Below are 9316 nucleotides of genomic sequence, written 5' to 3'. Positions count from 1 at the left end.
CATGGGGATGCCTCCGCAGAGCTTCTCTTCCCGAATCTGCCCTTAAGGGACTCAGTCGCAGTGAAAGGGCAGCGCCGAAACGCTGACCGTCATGACGGCCACAAGCCCACTAGGGACTTGAACACTATCTGCACCCACTCTTGGCCACATAGGCACCCACAAAACCCCACACTCTAGGTTTGGGGGTGTTATTTTAGATATTTAAACCAGTCGGGCCGCCTATGTCACTCCAGCTGGGGCACGACGGGCAGCCGAGATGGGCGACGAAGCGCAAGGAGCGCGCAAATACCCGCGGCCGGCAGTGGGACGGGGGGCGTCGAGCTGTTCTCGGAGGGAAAAGTCACCTTAGGTGACGCGGGGGGAGCGGGGGGCGTCCTGCCACTTTAAAGCCCAGTTGCTACCCAAACACAAGTAAACAGTGGGGCCGGCGGGGCGGGCCGGGGCCGCGGCCGGGGGCGGTCCCGTCCCGTCCCGTCGGGGCGGAGCGGCGCGGCCCCGAGCGCGGGGCTGTGCTCGCCGCGGGGTGGGCCGGCGGCGGCGGCGGGCGGGCGGGGACAGCGCTCCACGCCAGTCACCGCTGAAATGTGATGGACCGGGCAGGGGGCGGCTCAGACTCGCGCCGAGCCTCGCCGGGGTCGAAGGCGGGAGGCTGCGGGCGGGAGGCGGCGGTCTATGCCGGGGCCCCGGGACCGCCGCGGCCAGAGCTCCCAGCCGCCGCCCAGCCCTCCGCAACATGCCGGTCGCCGCCGGGCCACGGCCCCGCTGAGCGCCCCCGCTGTGGATCTAATGTCTCCGTGAAGGTGCCGCGGCCGCCGCTTCAGCTTTGCCCCCGGAGGAGCAGCAGGCTGCGGTAGGTGAGTGGCTCCGGGACCCGCCCTGCCCGCTGCCGTCGGCGGGAGCGGGGCGGCCGCCCCGGGAGCGGAGCGTGCGCTCAGCCGGCAGCGCGGGGCCGCCGCGTTTACTTTCAGTTCGCAGCTCCGCGGCGGCTTGGGGTGCGGGTGTCCCCCTCTCCATGCCGCGGGCGCGTTGGTGCGAGGCCAGGCGACGGCAGCCTCCCGAGATGCGCTCTCGATGTCCTCCACGCCAAACTCCTGGCAGGGAGCAGCCGGTCCGTGCATGGACTGCGAGCCAAGCCGCGGGTCGCACTGGAGAAACCTCGGCCGGGGGAAACACCTGGCTGCGCGGGCAGCGGCGGCCGCGGCTTCGGGTGAGGCCGTCGGGGAACGGAGGCGACCCGGTGCCCACCCTATTCCTGGGTAGGACGGCAGAGCCTTCGGGGCACGGTCCCGACCCCGCCGCGGGAGAACGGGGAGCGCGGGCAGGACCAGCAGGTCGGCGGCAGGTAGAGAGGATTGTCCTGGCACCGGGCTTAATTTAATTAAGCTCTCTGAATGGAAAGGGAAAAGGAAGTGCCAAGGTTTAAGTAACATCCGTTTTTGGTTGACTTTCAACCCCTCCGCCCCAACACACCTTAATATAAATGGCCTTAAAAATCACGTTCGAAGGCGCTTTCTATTCTTTTTTTGATACGTTTAACTAAAGTTACTTCCAAATACAAATAGTAGCATATGTACCGCCATTCAGACAGAAGTGTGGTTTTAGAAGTTTCTACATTAAAATGAGGATTTCATGTTCAGAATAGTTTTCTCAGGATTGGTTCTTGGACACCAAAATGAGCGTGGTGCAATGGCACCCCCATACGCAGCCACCAAACGCGGCTTAACAGAGGGAGCTCTGCCCTACAGGAACACTGCTCCTACCTCGGTCATAGCTCCCAACCGGTGGCTCCGAAACCCAGCCTCAAACAACCAGGATGGAGCCGCCGGAGCAGCCAACGAAAAGTGATTTAATTGCTTCTGTTTCGGTTCCTCATGGAAAGCGAATAGGAACTCACACTATGACATCTTTAAAAATAAGTCTCTATATATAACCACCCCCCCAACAATAAAACGAAAAGATGGCCATATATAATAGTATCGATAACTGTTCCCGGTGTCGATACAATCACAAACGAGGAAAACTGGGCAGCGGCGGAGGAAGCTCCGGAGAGCCACGACTCGAGGCAAACGAAAACAGGAGTAGGCAGCACTGCACTTAACACCCGACCTCCTTGCCACATTTTTTTTCCGCAGTCGGCCAATTGTGCTGTGCAGCAAACGTGGAGGGAAAGGTATTTTAGGAAAAAAATTGAAAAGTGTCTTCGCAGGCGGAGTGCGCGCGGTGGCAGCGGAACGGCAGGAGCCGGGCGGCAGCGGCCCGGGAGGCAGGGACGCCGCTCACGGAGCGCGGCTCTGCGCTCGGAGAGTTTCCTTAATTTTTGTTGTTGTTTGGAAGGGGTAGGTTAGGGTTTTTGCGGGGGGAGGTTCTCGTGTTTATTTTGGAAAGTGCGCGTGACCAGACCCTCCACACAAATCCCTTGAGGTGCTGGGTCACCCTCGGCCCTACCTCTTGTTTACAGGCCCGGAGAGACCCCGGCGTTTGCTTTGGCCGCTTTCTTGGGTCGCGGCAGCCTCTCGGCTGCTGGAAGTGAACCCTCAACGAAAGCCAAAATAAAAAAAGGAAACGGCAGGGGCTTGCCCCCCGCGCCAATGTACCCCTGCCCTGCGGGGGGGAGGGGGGGGGAAGCGTCGCCCCGGGTCCGCCGAAGGGACCCCCTTGCGACGGGAGCAGCGGGCCCGGCGGTTTCGGTTGAATGGGCTGAGTGAAACCCTCTGACAGTCACACATCGCTCATTAGCTCACAGCCCCGCCGCTCCGGCGAAGCTCCCGGGGACGCCCGAGGGGGTGCGGGGGGTTCGGCCGCACGGCTCCGTCCCCCGGGGCTGCTCTCGCCCTTCTCGGCCCCGCGGCGCGGAGGGAGCGATTGCGGGGCAGCGCCGGGCCGGGCGGCCCTCGGCGGGCCGGGAAGGCCTCCGGGCCGGCCGCTCTTCTCGCCGCCGCTGGGATGGCTGCTGCGCGGGCGGCTGGGGAGGAGGTGTGCGTGCGGGGTAGGGGCTCCTTTTCTCTCCTTCGGTTATCTTGATAAATGAGTTGTTGTTGAAGGAAGAAAAATAAGCAACGGAGCTAGGACGAACGCGGGGTTTATTCCCCCCCGCTCCGCCCCCCGGGCCTGACTCGTCTCTCCGTGAACACCCTGTTCTATCCCGGGAGGCCCCAGCCAGGAGGGGTCGGGGTCGGGGCCTCTGCGCCCGCAGGAGGCCGGGCGGAGGGTGGGAGCGACGCCGGGGGCCAGGTCGGCGCGGGGGCCAGGAGGGAGGCGGCTCCGGGGTCCCCGCCGTGGGCGCTGCGGGGGAAGGTGGCTGGGCGACGGAAAGCGGAGAGGCTTCGTCCCCGGCTGCGTCTCCGTTCCGTCTGTATTTTCACACGACTCGTTTAATTTGAATTTGTGGCGCCCTCGGTTGGGTCGGTGCTGGGTTTTCTCCTTTTTGTTTTAATTTGGGGTGGTTGTTTTGGGAAAGCTGTTTTTATTTATTTATTTCCTACGCTGTAGCTTCACCGGTCGAAGCGATCGCGCCGTGGGTCGGTGTTGGCCACCGGTCCCGGCGGAGGACGGGAGCCTGTGCCGCGGCGGGCACTGGGGCCGCGGAAAGGCAGCGCACCGGAGCCGTGCCTGGCCCTCCCTGGCTCCGCTGCTGCGCTCGCCTCGGCTAAGGAGCACCACGCTGCTCTCGGTAAAAGTCTCTCTCTCCTCCTTTCTCCTTCTTTCCTCCTAGGATTTTCTCCCGGTCTCGGAAGCCCAACAGAGACATCAGCTGCTCCGCCGGCTCGCACCCACCTCGGGAAGATGGGAAGCAAGGCTCTGCCAGCCCCCATCCCGCTGCACCCGTCCCTGCAACTCACTAACTACTCCTTCCTCCAGGCTGTGAACACCTTCCCCGCAGCTGTGGACCAGTTGCAAGGTCTGTACGGACTCAGCGCCGTGCAAACCATGCACATGAACCACTGGACATTGGGCTACCCCAATGTGCATGAAATCACCCGCTCTACCATCACGGAGATGGCGGCGCAGGGCCTGGTGGACTCCCGCTTCCCTTTCCCCGCGCTCCCCTTTGCCACGCAACTCTTCCACCCCAAGCAAGGGGCCATCGCCCACGTCCTCCCAACATTGCACAAGGACAGGCCCCGCTTTGACTTTGCCAACCTGGCCGTGGCCGCCACGCAGGAGGACCCCCCCAAGGTGGGGGATCTCGCCAAGCTGAGTCCCGGACTGGCCTCGCCCCTGTCGGGCATCAGCAAGCTGTCCCCGGACAGGAAGCCTTCCCGCGGCCGCCTGCCCTCCAAGACGAAAAAGGAGTTCATTTGCAAGTTCTGCGGCAGGCACTTCACCAAGTCCTATAACCTCCTCATCCACGAACGAACCCACACGGACGAGCGGCCTTACACCTGCGACATCTGCCACAAGGCTTTCCGGAGGCAGGACCACCTGCGGGACCACCGGTGAGGGACCACCACGACCGGGGTCGGGCCGTGGGCAGTCGGGGTGGGGTGAGCCGCTCGAGGGGGATGAGATTCAGCGGCTCCAGGAGCCACGGAAACAGCACAGGGAAAGCCCCCGGCTCAGATTCGGAGGCCACGGAGGGACCAGGGCAGCCGAAACCTGCGCTTTGTGTGGGAAGGGCACCCGCCTGAGGGAGAGCTAGAGGGGTTCACAGCCGGAGATGAAGATCCCGGGGCTTTTGTGCTTCTGAGCCATGACCCTGGGGGGTGCAGGAACAGGACGGGTCGCAGGTGGGCGCTTCCCTGCTGATCCCTCACCCAGCCCCGCACGCTGCGGCCCGTGCTGAGAGACGCCCGCGGCCGCAGAGCTGAGAATCCTCTCCGCCTTCGGAGAAGAGCGGCTCGGGTCCGGCCGGCAGCCCAAATGCTGTCCCGGTCTGGCACCAGAGAGTGCAGTCACGCTTCGATTCGAATTATTGCAAATGTTTTGAACCGGCCAAGAAGTTTAACAATACACAGAATAGTAATGGGGAAAGGAAGGAAGAGGAGGGTGAGGGCGTCTGGGAGAGGGGGTCGAGTTTGGGGAAGCGGGGTCTGGGGTCGCGGGGCCCACGCGCCTCCGGCAGCGCTGCTCACCCACAGGTTGCCTTCCAGGTACATCCATTCCAAAGAGAAACCCTTCAAGTGCCAGGAGTGCGGGAAGGGCTTCTGCCAGTCCAGGACCCTGGCGGTCCACAAAACCCTACACATGCAGGTGAGCCCGCCCTTCCCAGGCCTCTCAACGCGTGTGCCGCCGGCGCTGTTCCGGCCCGGCCCGGCTCGGCTCGGCTTGGCTCGCCGCGGGGCAGGGGCGGTGGCCACTGGGGGAACAGGACTCTGGTGCGGAGGGGAGCGAGGGGGGGCCGGCACTGGACGGCCCCGTGGGTCCGCGGGGGAACAGCGGCCCGTGATTACCTCCGCGGCCGCGGGAGACCCGCGGATAAACGGCTCCCTTGGGAGACGGGCTTAAGGACAGCGGGGACGCGGTTGGCAGCGGAGAGTGAGCCCCGGGTTCGGGTTTGTCCGCGCCGCTGCTTCGAGGCGTTTTTCGTTGAGGGCTGCAGCCCTGCCCTAGCGGCGGAGGCGGGCGCGGGATGCGGAGCGGTGCGGAGGGACCGCCGTGGCAGCCGGGCGGGCAGAGGGTGTCCCGGAGCGGGAGGGCGGCGGGGAGGCTGTTTTCCGTGTGCCCCAGGGGCGCGGAACATCACTACTCGAGAACTATAAAATAAGGCTTTTGGGGCAGGATAGGGAGAGGTGGGCGGCCGCCCGGCCGCGCGGGGCTCCTGTCGTTCGTGTCCTCCCCCGATATCTCAAGTTGTGCGTTGCGGTGAGAAAAAGTGCAGTAATACGTTAAACAAGGTGGTTTGTGAAGGATTAATCCTTTGCTTGCTTCAAATCTGAACAGGAATCTCCACACAAATGCCCCACATGTGGAAGAACCTTTAATCAAAGAAGTAACCTGAAAACTCACCTTCTTACCCATACAGACATCAAGCCCTACAACTGCGAGCAGTGCGGCAAAGTGTTCAGGCGAAACTGTGATCTACGGCGGCACAGTCTAACTCACACCCCGCGGCAGGACTTCTAGAGCAGCCAGGGACCCGCGCCCGCTCCGGCAGCTCCAACTTGCCCACTTTACTCAAGGAGTGTATTGTAGGAACTCACAGACGCGCACACACACACACACACACGCACGGAGACACGCACGCAGACTCGGGGCCAGGCTTTCCTACCACGTCTGCGAAACTCGTTTAGAGAGTGCGGACTGCAGGATCGGGCCCCTCTCCAACCCAGACCCAAGCGTAAAGCTCATCTTGTAGATAATCGCGGCTCATTTTAGAGCTCTGTACAGAACGTGTTTTTTCTTTGTTTGTTTTGTATCGTGTCAGATGCACATCGATAACAAATCATGGAGGCAAAGTATCTCTTTAAAAAGTTATTTCAAAATAAATCTTTTTTTTTTTTTCCAAATACCTCCTGCCTTCTTGTATTATTCTCTGAGCATTTGGGCTTTTTTTTTCCTGCTGTGTCAATGCAATGGCAAAGCATATTGAATAAATTTCCTAGCCGGGTAATTGTACTGTCACAACAATTTTGGTGATCGCTTTTGTTTGGTCTGTTCCACTGTCGCTGTTGTGTTATCTATTGTTAAGTAAAATGAAAGTGCCTTATTTGAGAGTTTATAGCTCTATTACTTAATAGTATGAATGTCTAAATATTAACTTCTGTACCTTTTTTTCTAATTTTCCCGAACGATTTTTTTTTAAGAAGAAAAACAGAGAAATATTTGCAAATAAACAAATCTTAGGAAATAATGCATAGAGCCGTTCTTACGCCAAAGCGGCTTATTAGTAACTTATTTGCAATCAGGCCGTATATTGTAAAAGTTATCCCTCTCGCAGGGATTGCAGCAGGCAGCCTCCTGCCTGTAGACTTTGGACACGGGCAATTCACCCGCCTAGACAGGGACTTTATCCTGCAGAAGACGATTCTTTCCCGGCAGCTCTGGAAGAAAACAGCGAGGCGTCAATTCCGCCCGCCCTCCGCCCTGGGCTCATCCGCGGGCCGTGGCAGAGCTGCGGCGCTGGGAGCAGGGATCCCCCCACCTGGTCCCCCTCCTCCATCTGCAATGCCGAGCGCAATTCACACCCAGGGGGTTGGACGGAGAGGGATCGTTCCCCCCCTCAGGAGACCCTTACCCCACCGTGGGGCCCCAGGCGCTCCTGCCGGGGTGGCTTTGGGCGATCCCGCATGTCCACCCCATGGGCAGCACGCTCAGCGCCTGCACCGGGTCTGCAGCCGGCAGCATGGTGGCACTGCACAACGGGCTCTCCTCCCTTGCCGTCCTTGCAAGCCCCTCACCGGTGCCTGTGCACTCTTCTGGAAGGGTGTGGTGCCAACACTGAGGCATTTTATATATTGCAGGGCGACTTGGATGTGTATCCTCTCATTACCATCCCACTGCTCTTGTCACTGCCGGCACCCTCTCAGCAGTGTCTTGAGTAGTTTGGGACCCCATAAATTGCTCTTTCTCAGTCTGGGGGCAACCATCCTTCCCTATTCCTCTGCCAAATGAAGGACCAGGTTAGAATGGCAGGGAGAAATCTTTTCCCCAGGCCCAGGGAGCCCTGTCCAAGGAGAGAGCAATCTCCTTGCACCCCGTTCAGCAGAGAGGGCTTCACTCTTGGGCTCCATCTAGCAGGGTACCAGAACTCCAGGTGGTCCAGCCGTGGGAAGGATCACAGATCCTAGCATGCCCAAAAGCAGCAGGCGCTGACAGAGCTTGTGTGGCTGCACTGTCACCATCCCTGATCCTCGCTGGTCCTTCGGCAGGGAGCACTGCCTGGACACTGTTAATGAATAGCAAGTCAAACCCAGCAGTGCCTGGGCTGGAGTCAGACTATCGGTGCAGAAAGCTCTGCATTACTGCCAGCACTGCCTCCACAGAAGGTTACCACAGGGCAGGGACCATGAGCCAGCCCTGCTCTGCCCCACACCAGGCAGCCAGGTGAACTTCCACCAGTACAGCAGATTTGAGAGTGCCAAACTCAAAATTTCTTATGGTCAAGGCCTATGTCTCCATCTGCTCCTGTCCAGGAAGATGGGGAAGGAAAGAATGTTTCTGCAGCCAGAAATACTCATCTGCTGGCTGAAGAGCAGCCTCCCTAGTCAAAGTTTATGTCAGTGCCATCTGGTCTCTTCCTCTTCACCGCCCATGAACTTGCACCCCTTCTTTGCTGGGGTGCTGCACCCCCAGAAATATCTTTTCTCACACCCTGCCCTGCTGTGTTGGCAGCCCTTGTTCTCCCTCTTCAAAACACTTCTCTCTCCACACTGCTCCTCTCCAAACCTCTCTTCGTGGGCATCTTTTACTCCCTCTTCATGGGCATTTTCCCAATATCTGATGTCTTCCTGTCTGACTGATTCTTCTACTCTCAGTGCATTCCTGTTCTCTCAGTAGGTTATTTCCTCTAAGTTTCTCTCTCCTTATTGTTCTCTGAGTTCCTGTCCCCAGGCCGTTTTACGTCCCCAAGTACGCAGAGCAAGGCTGGGATAACTCTGTTTGAGTAAACACTCCTGTCAGGATACATATGGGCTTAGTCTGCTCCTCATAGGCCAAGTTCTGTGTGAAGTTGGTTTGGAAAGAACTTAATCAGATGAGCAATATCAAAGGACAAAATTAAAATGATTGTATATAGCTAAGGTTTTATTTAATTGTTTGAGGTTGCTTGTTTAATAATCTTCCCCCTGAGCAGACACAGACCGTAAATTTTTCTTCCCAAGATTTCTAAAGTTCAGCAGCCAGAAAAAAACCCAAATTATTGAAGCAGGTCAGTGATAAACATCTCTAGCTGTTGGTCCATGAACTGTTATTTTATCTTTAAAGCAGTAGCTATCATGTTAAAATGCCAGAGAATGATCTTGTGTTTCTCTTTACTATCAATTCACTTGCCTATAGCACTGCCACACCCCATTCACTTTTTAAAAATTCATCCCTCACTGGAAAATTTCAGAGGCAGCTATAAAGAACATGTTAAAATACACATATGGTTTGTTGATTTTAGACCTGTTGGGAACAGAAACAAGCTCTGTAAAGCTACTTTTTGGGCAGGGCTAGGGATTTTATAGCCATAAAGTTCCATCCTGACTTTCACAATGCAAACACTAAATACAGCAATATCCCTGTGACTGCTGTTTGTGCCTTTGTGAAGTATCCTCCTTCCCTCTGGAAGTTCTCTGCTCAGTCACAGAACACAGCAGACAGTCCCGTGCTTCTGCAGTTTCCCAGAGCTTCCCAAACCACCTGCCTCCTGCTGCTCTGTGTTACTCTCTCTCATTGC

At 58.2% G+C, this 9316-nt stretch overlaps 1 protein-coding gene across 3 annotated transcripts; it reads left to right on the top strand.

The window, feature by feature from the left end:
* The first annotated feature begins 717 nt into the window (after positions 1–717).
* Positions 718–6439, top strand: OSR2 (odd-skipped related transciption factor 2). Of its 3 annotated transcripts, none has more exons than XM_063178268.1 (4): positions 718–850; positions 3713–4436; positions 5091–5190; positions 5881–6439. In XM_063178268.1, exons 2-4 carry the CDS (start codon positions 3784–3786, stop codon positions 6061–6063), a joined length of 936 nt encoding a protein of 311 aa, XP_063034338.1. In that variant the 5' UTR covers positions 718–850; positions 3713–3783; the 3' UTR covers positions 6064–6439. The 3 variants fall into 3 exon arrangements, with proteins under 3 accessions (XP_063034338.1, XP_063034348.1, XP_063034330.1); XM_063178278.1 differs by having other exon boundaries at positions 724–854; positions 5963–6439; XM_063178260.1 differs by having other exon boundaries at positions 724–854.
* Positions 6440–9316: the final 2877 nt, after the last annotated feature.

Source organism: Melospiza melodia, chromosome 1 (genome assembly GCF_035770615.1).
Source record: "Melospiza melodia melodia isolate bMelMel2 chromosome 1, bMelMel2.pri, whole genome shotgun sequence".
Taxonomy (NCBI): Eukaryota; Metazoa; Chordata; class Aves; order Passeriformes; family Passerellidae; genus Melospiza; species Melospiza melodia.
This window is presented reverse-complemented; position numbering and strand designations above follow the sequence as displayed.

What these genes read in the sequence shown, in the direction of transcription:
- OSR2 (XM_063178268.1), top strand. Translation starts at nt 3,784, where the DNA reads ATGGGAAGCAAGGCTCTGCCAGCCCCCATCCCGCTGCACCCGTCCCTG. An exon ending in GACCACCTGCGGGACCACCG is followed by an intron (nt 4,437 to 5,090) that starts GTGAGGGACCAC and finishes GTTGCCTTCCAG; the next exon opens with GTACATCCATTCCAAAGAGA. An exon ending in ACAAAACCCTACACATGCAG is followed by an intron (nt 5,191 to 5,880) that starts GTGAGCCCGCCC and finishes AAATCTGAACAG; the next exon opens with GAATCTCCACACAAATGCCC.